Here is a 24,872-nt window from a genome sequence, read left to right as displayed (position 1 = left end):
CTACAAGACAGTAGCCGGGTGCATTTAACATCTGCCCAAGATGAGTATTTTAACGAGACACCATCTCTAGCCTTTACTCAACCAAGAGCCCCAAGGCAGGGGGTATTTTAAATCGGAGTTGGCATCTCCTAACCTTTGCCTAAAAAGGCGTATCCTACAAGGCAGCACGACATGAAGCAGATTGTACTTGGTTACATGTTACCAGTAGCAGGATAACCTGATCTGACAAAAGCAGGATAACCTGATCTGACATGGTTTAAGATGATTAGCTGGAGCATGAACTGCCAGAGGGTTTCTCAGGATTGAAAAACAGTGGAAGATCACTATATAATCTGTTTCATCCTGAACAGTCTGAATTTCATTACTGAGCTGCTTGTTCTAATTTCTGGTCATTTGCATTGCTAACAATTAGAATGAGTCAGCCATTCAATTTTTAGAAACAGTTCAATTTTTAGAATTTTTAGAAACAGTAATTTTTAGAAGTAATTTTTAGAAACAGTAATTTTTAGAAACAGTAATTCTTAGAAACAGTAATTTTTAGAAAGTTTTTAGAAACAGTAATTTTTAGAAACAGAGTTCAATTTTTAGAAACAGTATCGCCCCACTTTACATGTGTCAAATTTAAAAATAGACAAATTGATACAGTTTAAACAAAAGATCTTGCCTCACTGCAACATGTAAATCCATTGACAGATCTAGTCCCACAACAGCCTGATGACCTAACAATGGCAAAATCGTTATTTGTAACAACATCCACAAATCTGGAAATAAAAACCAAGGCAAATTAAACAACACCGTCAAAGTAGCCTCAAACCCAAAGCATTCGATTGGGAATCCAATAAAGGATATTATCTCTTATAATCAATCACCTAAAACAACATTACCTAGCCAAACTTCTAAACAAAAAGTTCCTACTCCTGACACACAACCTTATATATCCTCAAGAACATGACGCACGTCTAAAATGTCCAAAGCATCTCGATGACTACTTTCCTTCATAGATTGTTATCTGAGTGTCATTATACCTTGTACTAAAACTTTCTTAAATCAGAGTAGACACATATTTTATCTTGTATCGTGAACTAAGTAATTGATGTCACTTCCCATCATTTGAAATAATATGGTTAAATGAACTAGAACTTTAATTATAGATAATTAATATGCTATATAATCCATTTTGTAATTCTTAAGTTGTGTTTAACTTAGAAAACTTGCTAAGAGCTAGAAGATTGTGCCTGAAAAATGAATCAATTTTAGCAATTTTAATCATCATTTTATTTTTTAATTTTGAATGGCTAAGTTCAAAATGCTTAAGTTCAGAAATTTGCCATTCAAAAAAAAAAAATAAAAAAAAAAAAGTTATTTCAAAATGAAATTTGATACTTTTATTTTTACCTAAAAACAGCTGTATTTTCTGGAAAACTTAGCAATATGAGGGAACTACCAATGATACCATAATCACCATTGTAACACATCAACATTGGCTACCAAGTTGAGGTACCTGTTCATCTCTAACTGCTTGGAGCTAATGACTCAAACAGTGGCTAAGTAGGTTGTTTTGACTGAGAAGACCTTATTTTAGCCCTGTAAAAACAAATAATAAAAAAAAGTAATAAAAATAAAAAAATAATAAAAAAATAAAAAAATAATAAAAAAATCTTTTATATAAGCAAACTTGTAATTACTAATTACCTATTTTTGCTTCAATGCTTTAGTCACCCTTAACATCTTCAAGAATTCCTTGATTCCAGTCATGCACCTGACAAATTATACTCTCCTTTATTGTTCGTTAATTCCTTTCCTTATAGTTTGTACTTTCATATTTTGCAAGTGTGAGCCCTATCAAATTGAATAAAGAGTTCCTCTGTAAGCATAGAGTTTGTTTTTTGTCCCACAAGCAGGGAATCTCTTTTCTAATTTTGACTGTAAAAGTATTTGCAGAATATTTCACTGTTTGATGGCTTGTTGGGTTGAGAGTTCAGTCAGCAGTTTAATTTTTTTAAATTTGAAATAACAATAAAAAATCTAATTTATTCAAACTAAATTTTGAAAAAAATTGCGATTTTTATTAAAAATCGAGTTTTGTAGAATTTAATTTTGTTTTCACTTGTTAGCCAACAAGATCAGTTCCAGAATTATAGAGAGTTAAATCTGAGTGTTCTGGCTGGTCTTTTGTTTTATTAGAGGTCCTTTTCCTCACATGGGTGATCCCATGTTGCCTCAAATGAAATAACTGCTCTAACTTTGTCCGGATGGAATGATCTGATATGATTCCACATGGTGCTGGTATTAAAATTTGGACAGTACCTTTCCACATATGTTTCTGTTCTTGCTGGTACTTTAATATGACAAACAACTTTGGGATTACATTTTTTCTTACTTGTTAAAAGCTTTGAATTTTGAAAAATAAGACCTTAGTTCTTTTGTTTTTTTTAACCATGTTGAAAAAGCACTTCTTTTTCAAACAAATTGTAGTGAAAGGAGCAAAATTTATCAAGGCGCATTTGATTTAAAAAAAAAAAAAGATTGCTACACAAATTTTTTTTTCTTTATTATAACTATTGCAACACTTCAATTTTCTTTTGCAATATTTCTGGATTTTAAATATATATTTGTATGATTGCCCTATGGCAATGATTGTGCAACAGTAGTATCCTGCATACCTAATGTTTTCATCAAATTATACATTTTTTATATTTTACATTCTATTTTTGAAATATATTTGTTGTGTTGTTTAATATTAACCAATAAGAGTATAGTTTTGCATGCAAAAATAGAATCAACCTATCAAATTTAAAGGTTTTTTTGAAAAGTTTGAATATTTACAGTTCATGAAAAGGTTCATTTTATTGAAGCGTTCTGAGTTACAATGTTTTCAGACTGAACTATATTTTTCGAATTCTAAATTCAAATAATTCTAAATTCAAATTTTAACTTCAAATTTTGTCAAATTTCTATTAAATTAATGTGAATTTGAAATAAAAAATTTCAAATTTACACATTAAATTTGAAAAAATTTGTATTTAACCTCAAATTTCTAGTCAAATTCAAAGCTTAGTTAGACGGTTGAAGAAAATTTGTAACAACAATAAAAAAATAAAAAATAATAGTAAGAAGACTGTTGTGACCCCCTCGGCTAGTAAGTGACTGTGACAGGCTAAAAATGATATGTCCCAGCAAAATTGTAAGATTTAACAGGGGTTGATAGGGTAGAAAAAAAAATCATAATACTATATATTATAAATTTATGCATACATTTACTATTTATTAAATACTTCACTTCCAACAAGGTTGCAAGCAACGACTATTACTAGAAAGTGTGACTAGAAAATAGAGGGTAGGGTTAAAGAGCAAGGTAGTGGTTAATTAAAGACTTGAAAAGTTGGAGGTTGTATAAGTCAGGAAAACATTAAGTAGGGTATGAGTTATGAGGTTTTGTTGATGTACAAAGAAAAAAAGTTGATTAATAAAAGTTTTTAAAGCATGAAGATATAACAGGTACAGTAAAAGGATGCAACTTGCTGAATAAGAAGCCAAGCAAGAATGAGTTTTTCGGTTGATGGAACTAGAGATGATAGCTAGGGTGCATAGAAAAACAATAATTTTTAAAAATTGTCTTGTCTGTGTTCTTAATATGTTCTTTATAATAAAATAACACTAGATTTAAAATTTTTTTGAACTAAATGTATTTTTAGTGGTACCATAAAACTCTTTACCATTTAAAGGGTCCCTAATATATTTGTAAAATAAGTTCTTCAAAAGTAGGTCAACCTGGTACTCAAAAAAAGCGAAATTATATAAAATTTTTGAAAATAATTATTTCATATAAAAAATTATATTTTAAATTTTTTTATAAAAGTAAAAATCTAGTTTTATTTTATTATAAAAAACGCATTTAGAATTCAGACAAAGCAATCTATAAATTGTTATTTTTAGTTGCAACCTAATGATAGCTTGTTTGAGCATCAATCATAATAGTATTAGTATAAAAAAGAAAAAAATCCTACCTTCTGACAATGGGAGATTGGCTCAAGCTAGGCAGATAAAGCAGGTCTAATTACATTAAAAATGTAAAAATATGCTTTAAGACTTGAGTGAGAGGGTTGTTATTTGTCAATATAGGAATGCCTACAATATTGAAATATTTGTTTGCAGTAAATGAATGAGTTTTGTTGTCCAACAGATTAGTAGATTTTAAGTTCAGACTTTAAAACCACAAGCCACTGCCAAGCTGTTACTGAAGGGAGATCAGATTAAATATTGGCTGCTTGTTCTAAGCAATAAAATAGTGAGGGCTTTTTGTCAAGACAAGAGTATAAAGTTAAGTTGTCAGCAAATAGAACCATTTTAGATGTAAAATTTTCATGAAGGTTGTTATTTTAGATATGAAACAATACAGGAGAATAAATAGAAACTTGTGGTACCCTCAAAGTTACTCAAAATGAAGATGGGTGTAGGTGTTCAAGAATAACCTTAATACTGCAGTTAAAAAGAAAATATTAAATAATCTCAAAACTTTTATACAAAGAAACTATCAATAGAGTGAAGACTAATCGTAGGATAGTTGGAGAGGTCAGAGTGTTTTCTAGAGTTTTAATAGTTGGAAAGTTAAATTTAGCACTAATTAATAGTTAAGCAAAAATTGAAGAGATTTCTGGAGAACACCTTTTTAAAGCTATGATGGAAATCTTTTCTGAACTGCGAACTGTAGAAGTGTTTAATTGAGAATTAATTTTAGGATTGGAAGCCAGAATGATTTGGATGTTTAACAATGGGTTAATCTATTTAACTGGAATGACAGAAAGAGTATGGCCATTTGATTTAAGAGTCAAATTAGAGAAAAAATTCTTTCCAAATAACTCTATTTTGGGGAGTTGTAAAAAGATCAGACCCATAAATTAGAGAGTAAATGTTAAACTTACTTTAGTTAATGACGTTGTTGAATCTAACCAAAAGTCTCTAGAACCTAAGATTTGAGATAAGAAACAAGATTTAGAAAACTGAGAATAACAGAGCTTAACATCAGACAGAACCTTTTTTGCTTCTTGCAATAATAAAAAGACATTTGCTCTTATGAGACATGTTCTTGTAAAAAAGATGAAAAAAATGATTACAGTTTAATAAAGCAACTGCTTAAGATAGTGAAAAATGTAGTATGAGGCTTGACCTAAAATTGAATATAAGAAATAAAAGCTTCCAAACTTTTAAAATAAAAGCTTCCAAGATGCGCATTTATGCATACATAGTATGGATATAAATATATGTTTGCTATTTATTTAGATGCTGGCATACAATATCCTTACGTATTTATATAAACTTTAGTATATATATTAGTGTTGTTACAACTGGCAACTAAATAAACTAATATATTTTGTAAAGTTGACTAAAATGGACTAATACATTTTTAAAATCGACAAAGTTGACTAAAAGTTGATTAAGTCGAAATAAGGGAATGATTTATTTTTTTGAAATAAATTGTAGTAAAAATAACTAAGTATTTTATATTAACTTTCTATTTTTTAACATTATAATGTTTAAATAATAATAGAGCAAAACAGTGAAAGAAGGGCTGATCAAGCAATGGGACAGTTTATTCCCAGACTCAATAGTTTAGAGACTACCTTAAATACTTGCTAAATATTAAAGTCTATACAATCATATTTACAATGTGATTGTATAGATGACATTTAGATTTTGGAGCTTTACAACTTAATATCGCTCCAGGGCCCCAAACAGCTTGAAACAGCCCTTTGTGAAATGAAAATCACAATCATTGTGTAAACAAAAGAAAAAAAAATTAATGTAATACATAAACGGAATGTTTTATTAGGTTTAAATAATGCTAATGAATATACTGCAATGAATAAAAAAAAACTTTAAGAGAGTTAACAAAAACTTGTAATAGTACATACTATTGTTAATAAATGAACAAACAAAAAAGATTGAAAAGTTAAATCGAAAAGATTGTAAGATTTTAACTATACTAAATTGGCTTTTAGTCGTTTAGTAGGAAGTCCATAGTCAATTAAATCAACTATTAGATTTTTCAAAGTCAACTAATTTGGACTTTCGACTAGTCGAATTTCAGTCAAAGTTGATAACAATACTAATTTTTATGGTGTTGTATTTGCCAAATGAGAAGATGGTCAGGTGGATGTGTGGTATGACTCTAACAAGACAAGAAAAGGAGGCATAATCTTAGTCATAGATTAGAAAAAAATGTTGTATCAAACAAGGTTTGTCAGAGAAGTGATTTGGGTATCAGCATGTAGAGAGGTAGCAGCTTCAGGAGAAAAGAAGTAAGAAAACTTGAGGAGAATGTATTACACATTGTATGCGTGAACTTTATTTAGGAAAAAAGATACTTGAGATGTTTATATTAGAGAAACAGCAAAAAAGGGGAAGGTTAAAGCTGATGATGGTGATGATAACGATGATGATGATGATAATTATTATGTTGACAGGGGCTATTCTGGGAAAAAATGCCAAATGTAGGCATTTTTTTGCGAAAAAAATATTTGCCAAAATAAAAAATAAGGTCCTCAATTTTGAATTTGAATCAGTGCCCAAATACGGTCAGTGTTGAAAACAATCTAGAATGGCCCCTAGTTGATCATGCTGATGTTTATATATGCGTATATATAAAATATGACATGAATTTCTAATAAAAAAAAAAACTTTATGGTATATAAATGTTTATGCAGCCCCAGTCACAAACTGAGCCCCGCGATGTTTTATCAAACCCAACCCCGGCCCCAGTCAAATTTCAACCCTAGTTGTTTACCACCCTTGGCCTTGTACATCATACATGTACATTACAGATCATACCATTTGTTTATGCTATGCAAAAGTTTCTTGTCTATGCTTGTGAAGCAGCAACTAGAATCTAAACTTTTGTTAATATCTTCTTAGGTATATTGTTTGATAATAGTTAGTAATATATTTAGTTGGATATGCAAGGTACTAAACTTTAGCTCTGTTATTATAAAAACTTTGGCTTCTGCAAAGTGACTTAAGCTAATGGCCTGGCGTAAGCAATATCTTAGTTTCAATTTATTCCTAACTATAACTCCAATCAGTTCAAAACTTATTATGGTTTTATAAAATCCTAATGTTATCCATGTTTAGTTCTGCACTTTCAAACAGTCATAAAAATTAGTTGAAATGAGAATATGTGCTGAGTTTTTTTAAGTCATTTTAAAACTGTTTTTTATCAAGGTTTTTCTCTTTAAAAAGACTTTTTCTATTCAAAGTTTGTACTAACTTTGACTAGCAAAAATTCAACTATTATTGTTAATCAATTTTTCATGTAATGTTGGTTATAAAAAGCATTGTTTATTTAAGTTATGGTTCATGTGAAATTTTAGATAAAAACCAACTTGGTTTTTGACAAATTTAATTCAACTCAATTAGATATGTTTTGTTAAAACCATAATGCACTGAAACAGGAGTGCATAATGGTTTTAACAAAACGTATTTAACTGAGTTGCAAATACATACAGAACTAATTAATGAACAGAATTTATGTTTTTTACAATAAAAGTATTGCAAATACTTTTGCAATACTTTTATTGTAAAAAACATAAAAAAAAATAAAAAATAAAAAAAAATGTAAAAAAATGCTTAAGTATTAACACAATCCAAAAGACACTGTGTGTGGCAAACCATATAATTGAACAGTTTACTAAAAATGTTTCAAATAAGGAACAGATCGATTTCTGAAATTAGATCACATCTTATGTATGAATTATCAAAGATGAACATAAAACTTTGGTTCAAATACATAAGAAAATTTTTCACTCTTTGTGTAATGACTTTATTCTTGGGGAAAACTTGTTAAATATGTTAAATTATAAGCTGTACATCATCCGTTGTGAATTTCCTTATTTTAATTTTATTCCCTCTATGCTCAATGTATGTGAGATCACCATTCGTGTTACCGTTGACTTTGATGTTACACTTTGTAATTTTATTGATTTTTAAAAATCTTTGCTTGCACATTTACAAATGTTTACATTGAGCATCAGATTGTAAAATATACAATGGCTTGTCGCCAACTTTCTGTATAATAAAAATAATAATATTAGGCAATAAAATATTAATAACAATAATAAAATAATAACAAAGTAATAATTTATTAAAAGATAATAACTTTTCGGTCTGCTTTTTTTAAAAAATCAAAATCTTATATTCAATCATCTAAAAAAAATCTCAATGCTGTTTGTTGATTTGCAGCTTGTGGCACATAGCCCATTTTAGCATGCATGACACTTAGATCAAGAGTTGTTAACAAGGCCAAAAGTAGCAAGGCCAAAGCCAAGGTCAAGGCCACAAGTTACAAGACCAAGGCCACAAATTACAAGGCCAAGAGTGTTACGGTCAAGGCCAAGATTAAGAGTTTCAAGGCCAAGGTCTAGGCCTACGCAAGTCTTTTCAAAACCAAAGAGTTTCAAGGCCTACACAAATCTTTTCAAGACCAAACACTTCAATTTTTGCCTTACGTTAAGGCCAATTATTAACAAAACTGTAAGTAGTAAGTGCTGTGACAATAAAACCACATATTGTAAAAATAGATCAAGTTTATGCGCAGAATTCAACAAAATCAATAAGAAAATATGTATTTTTTTTTAAGGCCAAGACCAAAACAATCAAGGCCAAGGCCAAAACAAACAAGGCCAAGGCCAAAACAATCAAGGCCAAGGCCAAATATTTTAAAGCCAAGACCAAGGCCAAGGCCAACAGTTTCAAGGCTAAAATCAAGGCAAAAGCCCCGATTTTTGGCCTAAAGGCCAGGCCAAGGCCAAGGACTAACAACTCTGCTTAGATCAATGTCTGCTTAGATCCACTCTGCTTAGATCTGCTTAGATCCAAATATAAAGTAGCCTGATTTTTACTGTGTAGTGTTTGGGAGATAAAACACACTTTAACAGCAAATCAAACATTTTTATTTTCAACACCTAGCCTAAAATGTTATATTCAATATCAAAAGAGTCCACACTAGCCTATTTTTTTAACAATATTAAGCCAAGTTTTCAAGAATTTCAATAAAGTATTTTTTTCAAGTTTTTTCTTTTAATGAATTTGATAATTACAAATCATAACTAATTAATAGGTTTACCATAGCCTCAACAAGGAAACATTTTTTTGGGTTAATAGTTGAAGTTTTATTTATCTGGGAGGACAGAAAACTAACTTCAATGCACATTTCAAGATTTATGTCCTATTCTGTATATATTTTGAAAATGTAACTGTTATCTGATAGATTTATCATAACTGATGATAAGCAAAACATGACCGCTTGCATGTCCAAGTTTATTGGTCTTCTTTATTCAATACATCTTCTTTCAGGATTAATGTTCTTAACAAGTTTGTGAATAATAATTTCACAACCTAAATTACAATTTATTGAAAAAGGAGGTTTTTTTTGTGGTAATTATTAGTTGTAAATATTTTGGTGATTTAAAGACTTGTGTATGACCGACACGTTTCAATAATGCGCTTGAAAAAGGAAAGTTTAAAAGATAACTTATCTAAAGAAAAATCTTTAGGATAGAGAAAGTTAAAAAAACTTAACTTTAAATATTAAAATTTAAAAAAGAATTATTTCATTTTACGTTTTTTAAAGCATAATACAAAAAAGTTTTTTAAAAATTTCATAAAGTTTTTTTATTATACAATATGTTTTGTAAAGTATGTTTACTTGTTAATTTATTAAATAAAAAGACAAATTGTTTTGTATGATTGTGTAAAATAAACCCATTTTATTTAAATTATTAAAAAATGTTTTACATAGTTTCTCACATATAAATATGTATTTTTTATGATAAATCTTTTCAAATTTTTTCAATGAATAATTTTATTAACAACTTTTAATAGCAAAAAACTTTCGTGTAAAAAAAAACTACATAATTTTATTTATGGTTTCGTAACATAACTAAAATTATGTGGCGCAATAAAAAGTACTGGCTTCTATAAGCATTAAATTAACTATAAAATTGAAATTTTTATAAATAAAATTTAAAAGAAGTTTATATATATATATATATATATATATATATATATGTATATATATATATATATATATATATATATATATATATATATATATATATATATATATATATATATATATATATATATATACATTTATACATATATATATATATATATATATATATATATATATATATATATATATATATATATATATATATATATATATATATATATACAGTTCTCGAAATAGTCGTCGAAACTCAAATATTGTACATCACTTGTCCAGTTAAAAACACCAGTCACCAGCTGTGTTTCTAAAAAGGTCATTTTTTGGAGCTTTCATTTATTCAAATTCATTTTTTCAAAAGATATTAAAGCGTTAAATTGTTTCGAATTCAGTAACCCCATTTTTATCATTTATATGGATACTTTAAAATTAATTATTAATTTAAACTAATATTTTAGTTTTTGCTAAAATTGACTGCAAAATTAAAATTAAAATTGACTGCAAAATTAAAATTGACTGCAAAAAAATAATCATACAGTTCAAAAATGATGTCAAATTGATCAAATTCAATGAAAATTAGTATCGAGTGGGGCCTCCTTTAGCCTTGGTAGCCTCATCTAGATGATTTGGCATTGAGTTGATCAAATTTTGGGTCTCTTCTGTTGTTATATTATCTCATGCCCTCATTATAGCTTCTTTCAAGTTGTCTTTGTGTCTAAATGCTCGTTTGTCAATTTTTCTGTCCAAAATATACTACCAATTTTCTATTGGAATTAAGTCCGGATTTTGAGATGGCCATTCCAAAGCACTGATGTTATTTGTGTCAAAGCATAACTTCATTTTCTCAATTGTTAAAGAGCATAATTTGATTGAAACCGTTGCTAGTGTGGCTGATAGAGGACCAAAATACAAGACCACTAGAGCAATAGATCAAAATATCATTGATGTCATCATTAATGTGAAGAAAAATAGATTTTTTTGGCAGGTAAATTAGCTTTAAAAGTTCAAGAAGAACATAACATCACAGTGACTCCTCAAACAATCAGAAATTGTATAAGAGAACAAGCATATAGAGGTAGAGTGATTCAAAACAAACCTTTTTTATTTTCTAAACAAATAAAACGTCGATTGGAATTTGCATCAAAGTAATTAAAAATGCTGATATCATATTGGAAATAAATTTTGTGGTCAGATGAGTCAAAATACAATCTCGTCTCATCGGATCAGAGTCCAAAAAGTGTGTCGAAAAAAGGAGAAGCTTATAAATTGAGTTATTTGCAAGGTAGTGTATGGAGGAGGAAATGTGATGATTTGAAGTAGTATGAGTCGAAAAGAAGTGGGGAAATTTACCTTTATTGATAAAAAAATGGATGCTTCAATGTATTGTGAAATCCTTAAAGCTAACTTGCAACCATAAAAATTGAAAATGGGAAGCGATTTCATACTCTAGCAGGATAACAATCCAAAACATACCGCTAAGAAAACGAAGGTATACTTTGACATAAATGGTATCAATGTTTTGGAATGGCCATCTCAAAGTCTGGACTTGAATCCAATAGAAAATTTGTGGTATATTTTGGATAAAAAAATTGGTGACCGAGCATTAAGACGCAAAGACAACATGAAAGAAGCCATAATGAGGGCATAAGATAATTTAACAACAGAAGAGACCCAAAATTTGATCAACGCAATGCCAAATCATCTAGATAAGGCTGTCCAGGCTAAAAAAGGCCCCACTCGATAATAATTTCCATAGAACTTGATCAATTTGACATAATTTTTGAACTGTACGATTATTTTTTTTGCAGTCAATTTTATACATCATTAGATCAATTGTGTAAAATTTAATAGGTTTGAAAAGCAATGAATTCACCAATACACAAATAAATTCTTAAAACAATACTTAATAAGATATCTAGAAAAAACTTTTAAATATTTTAACGGAAAACTCTTTTTTTTTGATGCCATCTTTAAAATTACAATATTTTTTAAGTATACGATTACTTTTTTTGCATACTGTATATATATACACATACATATATATATATATATAACGGGTGATGCGGAAGTTATCGGACAAATCCTAATTTCATTATTTGAGCATAATAATTAGTTTTTGTGGTTTTATGCGTAGGCATAAACGTTCTATAAAATAGAAATTTTATTGTTTGAAACACAATTATTTAAAATGAGGTTAAATGCAGCTGAACGAGTATCTTTTCGAAAGCGACTAAAAATGTTTTTTGTAAATAAACCTAATATAAAAAAAAAAAAATCGTAAATCCTTTTGAAAAGGAAGGATTTGCTCGAAGTACAATATATGATAACCTAAAAAGACTTGAAACTGTTCAATCGTTTTTTGATAGAAAGCACCCTGGTCGTCCGACATCCTGGACTAGAGAAAAGAAAGCCGAATTAACGAGACTTGTCAACAATCGAAAAGGGGTCAGTCAGAGAAAAATAGGTATTAAATTCGGTGTAAGTCAATCGACAATTGGTCGTCAGTTAAAGAAAATGAATATTAAATATAGAAAACGTGAAAAGACTTTAAAATACGCTATAGAACAACAAATAAAGGCAAAGAAAAAGACTCTATAACACAAAATCGCTTCTAGTCATCGATGACGAAAAATACTTTTGTTTTGCAGGAAACAACATGACTGGAAATTCTGGATACTACACAAACAACAAAAAGACATGCTCAGAAAGTATTCGTTTTATAGGAAAAGAGAAATTTCCAAAAACATTATTAATGTGGATAGCCATATCTGACCGTGGTATGTCCGAGCCATTGTTTCGCACTTCCAAGGCTGTAGCGACCAATTCATCAATCTATATTAATGAATGTTTAGAAAAGCGACTTCTTCCATTTATTCACAAGTATCATGGAGACTTTAACTATTTATTTTGATTTAGCAAGTTCACATTATTCTAAAGATTCTCTAAATTGGATGGACCAATATGTCTATTACGTTGATAAAGAATCCAATCCCCCAAATGTGCCTCAAGCACGACCAATTGAAAATTTTGGGGGACATTTGGCACAGAAGGTTTACGAGAGAGATTGGCAAGCTTCAACAGAGCAAGTTTTGATTGATCGCATCAAACTAAAACTACAAGAAATTGATTTAAACTTTTTACAGTCACATATGAAAGGCGTCAGAGCAAAATTGAGATCAATTGCAGATGGTGGTATTTGTTCATATAAAAAATAATATATTTTTATTAAAAGATAAATGCTTTATTTAAAAAAAATATAATAGTAGTTTGTTTTTTTATTTATAAGTAAGTTATTGACGATTTTATTTTGTCCGATTTTATATATATATATATATATATATATATATATATATATATATATATATATATATATATATATATATATATATATGTATATATATATATATATATATATATATATATATATATATATATATATATATATATATATATATATATATATATATATATTTATATATATGGGTAATTCCACTTCAAATCATCCAGTCCATTAAATCATGTTTCTTCCTTTTTCTGTTATCTTTGTACATATGATTTCTATTTATAAAAAAATATTGTATGTAAAATTTCAGATAAAAATGTTGACCAGTAAGTGACTGGGGTTGATATTTGACCAGGGTTAGGGCCCGGTTTGATAAAATATAGCAGGGGCCATGCTTGTGACCAGGGCTGCATAAACATTTATACAGTACATTTTTTAAATTTAAAATTCTTGTTATAATTTGTATATATATGCATATATAAACATTGTTATGATTAACATGATCATCATAATAATCATTACCATCATCATGATCATGATCAGCAACATCATCATCATCATCATCATCATCATCATCATCATCATCATCATCATCATCATCATCATCATCATCATCATCATCATCATCATCATCATCATCATCAGGCTTTAGCCTTCCTACTTTTTGCTGTTTCTCTAATATGAACATCAGTAATCAGTATGAAGTAATCAGTATGAAGTAATGAAGAACTCAGTATGAAGTAATCAGTAATAGTAAAAATAATAATCTTTTTTAGATTCATTATTTAGCATGATGTTTAGCGCTAGTAGATATCGGTAATTTTAATTTATATACACCCAATTGTTAATTTTTTTAAATTCCAATACAATTTAACTAAATAATGTGGTTCTTTAACTGAACTTTTAATGAAGTATATAATTGGCAAAATTAAAAACGCCCTTTTTAGTAAAAGTTTCTAGAAATCCTGGAACTTTTTTCTGAAATAGTTTAATATTTTGTTATCATTTTTTTATCTTTTCCAGAGTTATTAATTTTGCATAGATTTTTACTGATTTTGATAATTTTCTGTATTGCAAAAATAAAATTTTAATGTTACTGTCAGTAATGTTACTGTCAGTAATGTTACTGTCAGTAATGTTACTGTCAGTAATGTTACTGTCAGTAATGTTACTGTCAGTAATGTTACTGTCAGTAATGTTACTGTCAGTAATGTTACTGTCAGTAATGTTACTGTCAGTAATGTTACTGTCAGTAATGTTACTGTCAGTAATGTTACTGTCAGTAATGTTACTGTCAGTAATGTTACTGTCAGTAATGTTACTGTCAGTAATGTTACTGTCAGTAATGTTACTGTCAGTAATGTTACTGTCAGTAATGTTACTGTCAGTAATGTTACTGTCAGTAATGTTACTGTCAGTAATGTTACTGTCAGTAATGTTACTGTCAGTAATGTTACTGTCAGTAATGTTATTGTAAGTGTTATTAACATCTACTAATTATTTAGTTATTTTTTATTTTTATATATCATAAATCAACTCTTTTTTTTCTGGTCAAGAAAAAATCAATTTATCATTGAAAAACTCAAAATTTTCCTTGAAAAGTTCTGAAAATATATTGGAAATTTGAATTAGCTATTGGCTTGCCACTCTAGTATCACACTTGGTCAGTTTTTATATAAAAATAAAGCAGGATGGGTTTTTAGTAGTTAAAAACATTAAGCAAGACTTCCTAAAATATAACATTTATATTATATATTTTTTTCTTTTATAGAGTCTATAAACCAAATTTAATTTACTTGATCAGAATTTTATTAGCAAGTTTTTTTTAATAATTTATTTAAAAGTGATATGAAATTATTGTTCTATATGTTACTCTTGTTTTTCCAGTTCCAAAAATTTGAACGGGGGTGTTTTGAAATATTGGGCTCCAAAAGTTAAAAACTGTTTAACATTTTGAACCAAAATTTTTTTTGCAAATTTTTTTTTGTAACATGCAACAGTCAAAGAAGATTGAAGAAAATATGAGTTGCGTGCTTCAAAATTTCCTGAATTTTGGATGATTTGATGTGAAATTACCAATATACATTATATTTAATTTCGAGGGTATCTATACTCCTCTAAAATATTGTATTAAAATCAATATAAAAATAGAGTTGCATCCATAAAAAATATTCTTAATAATAAGTTTATCAACACTTACCTTTATATATATTTTTTGATTTATTAGGACTTATAAACAAACAAGAATAAGAACAGCAACAACAATTAAGACTCTAAATGAATCTTTAGTCTGTTTAGACTGGGTATTTTTTATCATAGAATATTATAAACCTGAAAAGGATTTTTAAAGCAATCAGGTTGTAAGTTTGTTACAAATGGTTGCCTTAAATGTGAAATCAAACGTATTGACAATTCCAGTAAGTGTGCATTGGTATTAAACTGAAAATGGTTACAACCACTTTTTTCTTAAAATTTGGTCAAGTGTTTTACTGATAATTGTTAATATTAACTTTTTTTTGATTTGAATTAAACCAAAAGTTAAAAAATATAAAGTGTCATTTTTTCATAATGTCAGCTTAGATAAAAGGATGCAAGAATATTTTTAATGGTATTTTTTAAATGTTTATATAAGACTGTGCAGTAATAATTTTTTTTCCATTGGACAATATTTAAAATTTTTTTTAACTTCAAGTAAGTTTTATTTGTGTTATTTATCTATATGTAAATATATAAATATAGATATATATATATATATATATATATATATATATATATATATATATATATACATACGTACATACATACATACATATATATATATATATATATATATATATATATAATATATATATACGTACATACATACATACATATATATATATATATATATATATATATATATATATATATATATATATATATATATATACACACATATATATATATATATACACACATATATATATATATATATATATATATATATATATATATATATATATATATATATATATATATATATATATATGTGTGTGTGTGTGTGTGTGTGTTTATATATATGTTTATATATATATATATATGTATATATATATATATACGTACATAAATACATATATATATATATATATGTATATATACATATATATATATATATATATATATATATATATATATATATATATATATATATATATATATATATATATATATATATATATATATATATATATGTGTGTGTGTGTGTGTGTGTTTATATATATGTTTATATATATTTATGTATGTGTATATATATATTAATATATTAAAATATATACATATAATTATTGTTATTATTTCTATTAAGTTGGCCTGCTGTAATTACTGCTGATCCTATTGAAGAAAATGGAGCTCATATTGATCTTTATAAAGATGGAACAGGTGATCCACATTATTACCATGTTGAGTTTTTAGGAAAACCTCGCTCTCATGCTTGGATCTTAGCTCGATACATTGAAAAATATAGCATTGCTTCTACTGACTTGTTTTTCAATGCTAAAATAAAAGATAGTAAGAAGATAAAAGATCGTCTTCAATATGCCAATCAAGAAGCATCGCTTATGCTCAATCTTTCACCAAAAAAAAGATTGCAATCAACGGTGTTCAAATATAAATCTGCACATAAAAAAAAGTCTATGGTTACCCAAAAAGGTAAATATATTAGTGCAAATCTGCCTAACTAGCATTGTACAGCGTTGAATTTTATTCATGTTTTTTGTAATGTCAACAATAGATATTTGGTGTTAATGGTAAATAAAAACCTAATCGGTTCCATAAGTTTGGAACCGATTAGGTTTTTTGATATAATTACACTTTTTATACCCAAAATATCAACAAAAACTTTTGAAATCATTTTTATTTTAAATATTATATACAAGTAAATATTCTGTCATGTAAAAAATGGTATCAGTATTTTGAATAATGTCCTTTGGCACCCAGTACTGCTGCTATTCTCGCTGGCATTGAATCGGACAATTTCGCGCAGTATTCTGGGGTTATGGCAGTTGTCCATACACGCTTGATGGCATCAATCAGAGACTTCTCTGACGTTGGATTTGTGGCAGCAACCTTCTGCTTAATCATTCTCCACATGTTTTCTATTGGGTTTAGGTCAGGACTTGAGCCAGGCCATGGACCCAAGACTTCGATATGTTTCTGTCTTAGCCAGTTGGTTACAACTGCTGCTCTGTGGCAGGGTGCACCATCATGCTGAAATACCTTACATTTCAGAATGTTCATGTGAGTGTTCAACTTTTCCTTTAATATCCCAAGGTAAACTTGAGCATTGATGGTTGTATTCTTTGGCATGAACCATATGCCACCTCGACCTGATGTTGAGAAACTTGCCCACACCATAACGGTAGGCGCCTGCTTCACAGTGGGAACAACATACCTGATGTTGTATCTTTGTTTTGCAGGTCTCCTGACATGTCTGATATATGAGGCAAACTGAGAAAAAGTTGACTCATCTGAAAACATAGTTTTTTTCCAGTCTTGTGCAGTCCAGTCTTTGTACTTGCGACAGAATGTCAAGCGGTCACGGATATTCTTTTTACTTAACATGGCTTTCTTTGCTGGACGACATGATGGCAGCTTGAATTCCTTCAAAAGGCGTCTTCTGATTGTTCTTGTACTGGCAGGAAGTGATGAATTTACTGCTATCTGGAGAGATGACCATGTTGGATTTGCAGCAGCAAGCCGATGTATCACCCGATCCGTTGTGGCAGAAGTTATGCGAGGTCGTCCAGACCTCTTTCTGGATTCCAGAGTGCCCAACTGCTTTGCTCTTGCAATGCCTTTGGTGACAGCAGACTTAGATATGTGCAGTATACCAGCTATTTTACTGTGAGAATAATTCTGCTGGTGTAGGATCATCATCTGTGCCCTTTTCTCCTTCGACAATTCAATACTTCTAGTCATTTTACGCACTGTACATGTTAATGTAGAATACTTACTGCTAATAATATAAATAATTATAAATTAATAGATCTATTTTTATGAATAGTATATATTATTGAATGATAATTTGCAAACATTTATACAAATAAAGCGATTTATTTGCATATTTTTACTTCTTATATAACAATAAAAGGATAAATTAATTAATTTTATACTTATAAGAAGTTAAGCCTTACCTTTCGCACTGATATGCAGTTAATATATATGTAAATCAGCTAATTAATTGATTAAAATATAATGTATAGTTTGTTAATATAAGTAAGTATATTTCAACATTAGTTCAACCGAATATTAGTTCAGGTAAACATTAGTTCAAGGGAACGATAGTTTAGGCATTGAACAGTGTATAATGCAGCTTAATGAGGGTCATATTGTTCACGATGCTCTGCTGCGGTGTAAAGTTACACGATTCACGTTTTGCAACGATTAAGAAGTCGCGAAGGCATTTAACTATGCAACTGATGCTGCATAAACACGATGCTGCAGCAGTTAAATGCCGTACGCGTCATAGAAACGTTCCTATGAGAAAAAAATTCATCGGTTCCAAACTTATGGCCAAGACTGTATATATATATATATATATATATACATATATACACAGTCTGCGAAATTCAGGTTGGCATTCGGCAATGCTGACGCAAAAGCCGACCTATCTTTGATTTAAGACGGCATACAACTGCCAACCTGAATATCCTAAAGTGTCAGCATGCAAATTGAAATACATGTAAAAAATATATAATATTCGTTAAATATTAGTTTATAATTTATTTATTGTAATTACTTGCTTTTCAAGTTTGACATGTTTTATTAAAACAAAAATTGATTCATTTTTTTTAATTCATTTTTTCTTTTAATAAAATGCTCAACTTTTTCAATCAAAGAAATAGTATAACTTTTTTCATCTAGTATAGGTATATTTTTCAACGAGTAAGTGAAATTATTAGTTTCCATATTTACAGGGAATGTTAAAATACAATTAAGAGTGCTCAACAAATGTTAATAAGGAGCCTAATATATATATATATATGTGTAGAATACTTTTTAAAGTTGTTTAAATATATATATATCTATATATATATATATATATATATATATATATATATATATATATATATATATATATATATATATATATATATATATATATATATATTTATATGTTACTGTTACCCGCAGTACCAGGAATTAGCTAAATGCTAATGTTTATAATGCTAATAGTTATATATTTAATATTGCAACTCTTAGTTTCATGTGTTATCACAATCATCAGGCAAGTAGTAATAGTTTAATTTTGCTTACTGCGGGTAACAGTAACATATATACTATATAGCTCTAGTTTATCTATTGAGCACTCTTTCAAGTATACAATATTATACATGATAATATAAATATATTTTCTTTATTCATATATATACACTTACGTATATATATATATATATATATATATATATATATATATATATATATATATATATATATATATATATATATATATATATATATATATATATATATATATATATATATACAACTATATATTTATCAATATATATATATATATTAGCTCATATTAGTTGTTAATAAAAATTTTTATTGATAATATATATAGTAAACGATTATAAGACTTTTTTTGAAATATATATGCATTTTTGGAACAACACAAGTAGTTTTGTTTATTTTACTGTTATTTAGTAAATTTTAAAAAACATTTTTGTTTCGCGATACTATTTTGTTAATTAATTTTTGTCAGTGTAGCTTGATGACAAAAGATGCAATTAAAAATAATTGATGTGACCTGATTCAAACTGTGCAAGTGGATATATTTATTATAAATATATGTTTTAGGTTTTAAAAATATGGAGAAAGCTGGAAACTCAGTTACTGAAGGAAAAAGTGATACTAATACTAATGCTTGCAATATATTTTCTAATGACTCTGAGATCAGTGAGATTACTGAATCTTGTAGAGACAAAAAAGCTACTCAGTTTAACTCTGTAGAAAAATTTAAACATGTTAAACAAAAAAAACATAAAAGTCAATCGGATAGTGATGTTGCTTCTGACACAGTATGTTTATTTATGTTTTCATTTATTTTACAGAGGAGTTTACTTCTTACCTTGAGATTTTTTTTCTGTTATCTAAAAAAAAATTTTTAAGAAAATGTTTTTTGATTGTTTATTTGATTGATAACACATAATTTATTTTAAAACTGTTTAAATGAAATATTTTGATTGATATTGTGTTAAAAATTAAAACAATTATAAAATGCTGTAAAATAACATACCAGTTTGTAATAAAACTCTTTCCCTGCTCCATTGATGTTTTTCATAGTTTTGAAGCCTACCCGACAATTTTGCTGGCATAAAGAGCAATGTAAAGTAATGAAAATTTTTTGCAATTTTCTTTTTTATTATTTCCTGTATTTTCATTTTTATAAAATACAAAGTATTAAAAGTTCAAAATTTAACTGAAAAAATTAAAAATTATTTATATTCATAATCTATTACAAGTTACTATTACAAGTAGAACATTATATTACTACTAGTACAAGTGTTTTTTTACATAAAAAACATAATAATATTCACATCAATAGTTATTATTTTAAAAATAAATGTGGTTTTCTCTAGTTTACAAGTTCCTTTTTTTTTTGTGGTTTTTTTTATCTTAAATCTTTTTAAATTTTGCTTTAGTTTTTAAAGTTTGACTTATTTTTTGTACTATAATAGATACCTTCAATAAATCTTGTTAGGTTTTTTCAGGAAATATTTGTAACTAGCTGACCAGACCCATAAAAATACAGGTCTTTATAAGTCTATGCCACACTGATTTATTCTATACTTTTTCCTTATAAATATATCCTAGCTTTCCGGAACCATTAAATGCAGGTCTTTACTAAACCTACTATTTCTATATATATCTATTCCACACCAATCATTTCTATACCTATTCCTTTTTTACTTCAATATTTTTTAGTAAAATAATTTATTCTAAGAAATTGCTTTAAGAGCAAAAAAATTAACATGTACACCTTTTCCGCTTACGTTGAGTTTATAAGAGATTTAAAATTAGGTTTGTTTTTCTCCTAAATGCATATAATTAGTAGCTCATTAGTTGACATCACATACTCAAAAATTTTGGCTTCAATGATTTACAAAAAAGCAGCGTATATATCCTATTTAATGGTCTTATTAGTCCAAACAAAAATTTTCTGCTTTTTTCTAATTAGGGTTACAAATACTATAATGGGGACTGCTCTAAAGAGCTAGCGTCTCTTGTGCAATCTACTAAAATTCATTCTCGTGTTACTCGTCATTATTAATTAAGTCTCATTATCTCTATTAATTAAGTCTCATCCTTTTTCTGTGACTGTTCCTAAGTTCTCCAAAAACTCTTATTCGTCTAGTTTTTTTCCTCGAACATCAGTTCTTTGGAATTCGCTTCCTTCATCTTGCTTTCCTGATTCATATAATTTGCAATCCTTCAAGTCGTTCGTCAATCGTTATCTTGCTCTACAATCTTCATCTTTTCTCTTCCAGTAACTTCCAACTTTAATTAGTGGTTGCTTGCAGCCTTGTTGGAAGCGAAGATGTTTAAAAAAAAAAAAAAAAGTCTAAATGACTTGCTAAGAAGAAGACAACATAATTATAGCAATCAGAAATTATCAAGAGAGAGGGGCAAATCTAAAATGAAGTTTTAAATTTTCCACTTGGATGAGAAAATATATTTCGTGATTTTTCGATATTGTGAATTTTTTAAAATACAAAAAAATTCAAAACAAAACAGCTTGAGCAAAATAGACTATTAATTATTACAAAAGTTCACTTATATTACATATGATCCTAAATAAAACATAATATAAGTGGATTTTTTACATTTGCATATAACATATTTGTTTATATATATTGTTTATATACATTTATAGCCAAAAAACAAATATAGCAAAAAAGACTTTAAATTGCTGAAATAAAATTTAAATTTTTTTCTAGTTACCGTTTTTTCTTTTTCCTTTTTTGCCTCCACAACAGCACCTTTTGGTGTAGCAGGACTGTCTTATTTAGTCTTTCTTCATTAAGTTTCAGATCATTTTTTTTTTTTTTTCCGTTATTCACCTCTTTAAGGCCAAGAAGGCCACTACAGATGAGGAGGCTACTTAAAAGTGGCTATAACCCTCTCTCAACTCTATAACTCCGAAACACAAACCTTGACGAACAAGGCCGCTGCGCGGAGAAACAAGTTGAGCGAGGTACTACCAGGGACGTGGTGGGGATCGAACTCGGAACCTCTTGGTTATGAAGCAAGCACTTTACCACTACACCACTACCGCATATTTTTCTTTTCAGACTATTCGCAGCATAATAGAACTAATAACGTGAGCACATTAATAACATAAACCTCCTAATATGATACATATGCAACAAATTTCCCTCTGTTTTTCGATATTTTTAGAATTTTTAGCTTTTTTAAAATCTTTTTGTTTGTTAAAGTGTATAATATCGTTACATATGTTTCTAAATAGTCTCTATAAAGTCTCTATTTTGAAGTCTCTTCAAAAGTATTTTGTATTTTAAAATATTCAAAAAAAAATTAAAAAAAGATAAGTAGCCAGTGGTAGGACTTTAACCACTAGTTTGTTCAGAAGCTCTGCATGCTAATCATTCTGCCACGCTAGCACATTGACTTAAGAAAATTTTAAAACTATATAATAATTTTTTAACAGATATTAATGATATACATTAAAATTAAGGAGATGTTGTTGCAATGTCGTTTTCAAATGAAAGTAAAACTTGATATATATTTTAGTATGTTTTAACATTGCATAATTTGCATACACTTTTGCTCACGTTTTCTTATAACAAAAAGATCTGCCGCTCTTTCTAGCCACTACCTCAAATGCAATGGCTGCCAAGAATTCCGTGTCAAACACGCTCGAAGGGGCTCTAACACTACTATTAAGTTTGACAATATTATATAAGAAGATAGATTTTGGTTATTACATTAAAGATATTTGTAAACTATAGAGTTCTTTTATTCATTTTTTGCATTATGGTGTATTTAAAAAAATACCATAACCTGGAATGAGTGTCAGCTGCTTGTGGTAAAAATGATACTAAACCCTTATCTTTGCAAAAACAATAATATTTATATGGAATGTGGTTATCTAATATAGACCAGAAGATTTTTCCTGCAGCAAATAAATGTTCAAGTTGTTAAAAAGACACAAAGGAACTAGGAACTAAGGTGAGGGCGCTAAGGAACTAGGAACTTTAAATGGGGCACTAAGGACTAGAAACTAAGGGTGGGACACTAAGGAACTAGGAACTAAAGATGGGACACTGAAGAACTAGCAACTAAAGATATGACACTAAAGAACCAGGAACTATAGATAAGATGCTAAGGAACTAGGAACTATAGATAAGATGCTAAGAAACTAGGAACTAAGGATGGGACACTAAGGAGCTTTAGTGAAACAAAGATTAATTAAGCATTATTATTAGTCTTTTTAAAGATTATTTTTTTACAATAATGGTGTTAGTTTGTATATAACCTTCAATAAAGTCTTTTGTATTTAATAATTCTCTCTAACAATAATGGTGTTAGTTTGCTAATAATCTTCAATAAAGTCTTCCTTTGTGTATCAGATAGTTCTGGAATACTTTTAGGGCTGTCAGTTTTTTTAGGTGTCAGATCTAGTAATTGTTAAAATCATTAAAAGAGACAGTATAGTGAAATTTGTTTCAGATTTACTGGAATGTAAATTATATAAAATTGCTTGATCAATTTTTTTAAGTGCTATTGTCAATAAAGAAATGCATTTATTAATTGCCTACTCTTATTTTTATATGCAGTTTTCAGGACAGTAGAGTTGTAATATTTGTTTTGAAAAGGATTTTTGAAACCAAAAAATTTATATTTTAATGACTTTGAAATTTATTTATTTTGATTGGAATTTTTTTTGTATGTATTTATAAAATAATAGTTTATAAAAAAACAATTTACTAAAAGTATTAAAATCTAATCAAAAATTTAAAAAAAAAAAAATTGTTGTCATCTAAAATCATTTCGTTGCACATTTTAAATTTTTCTGCTCCTGTTATTTTTTTCAATTTTCCCCCTGTTATTCCATTCTCTACATGCTGATACCAAATCATTTGTTTCTTTCCTTCATATTTCTTTTAATAGACCTAACTATTAAATAAAAAAAATAAAAAAATAAAAAAATTAACAAGCTATAAAAGCTTGTTAATTTTTTTATTTTTTTATTTTTTTATTTAATAGCTAGGTCCATGTGTGCATAATTTTGATTTCTTAACTGGTAATGATTTTTTTTTTTTTTAATAGAATTACACCAATTTAGTGATTAACTAGGTTCTAACATGTTCAAATTATCAAATATTTCACATTCGTTTTGCATCTATTTCCTCTGACAGTTAATCTTCATGAAAGTCTAAATTATTATGCAAAAGTAGTTTTGAGCGTTCAATTTTAGTTTTTTCCAAGACTTGTTAAACCAAAATAAAATTTGCACCAACAACATCTTGGTGCAACTTACTAAAAGCTTTTAAATAGGGTTGGATGTAAAGTCACCTAGCT

General features: G+C 28.0%; 1 protein-coding gene across 3 annotated transcripts in view; it reads left to right on the top strand.

Moving 5' to 3' along the window:
* LOC105847214 (uncharacterized) overlaps positions 1–24,872 on the top strand; it is a 93,344-nt gene that overhangs the window by 17,998 nt on the left and 50,474 nt on the right. For all 3 annotated transcript variants that reach the window (XM_065809260.1, XM_065809259.1, XM_065809261.1), the window contains exons 3-4: positions 16,630–16,973; positions 20,127–20,347. In XM_065809260.1, the coding sequence (XP_065665332.1) occupies positions 16,630–16,973; positions 20,127–20,347 (565 nt within the window). The remainder of the gene's footprint in view (positions 1–16,629; positions 16,974–20,126; positions 20,348–24,872) is intronic.

This window comes from Hydra vulgaris, chromosome 11 (genome assembly GCF_038396675.1).
Source record: "Hydra vulgaris chromosome 11, alternate assembly HydraT2T_AEP".
Taxonomy (NCBI): Eukaryota; Metazoa; Cnidaria; class Hydrozoa; order Anthoathecata; family Hydridae; genus Hydra; species Hydra vulgaris.
Note: the sequence above shows the minus strand (reverse complement) of the source record. Positions and strands in the feature narration are given on the sequence as shown.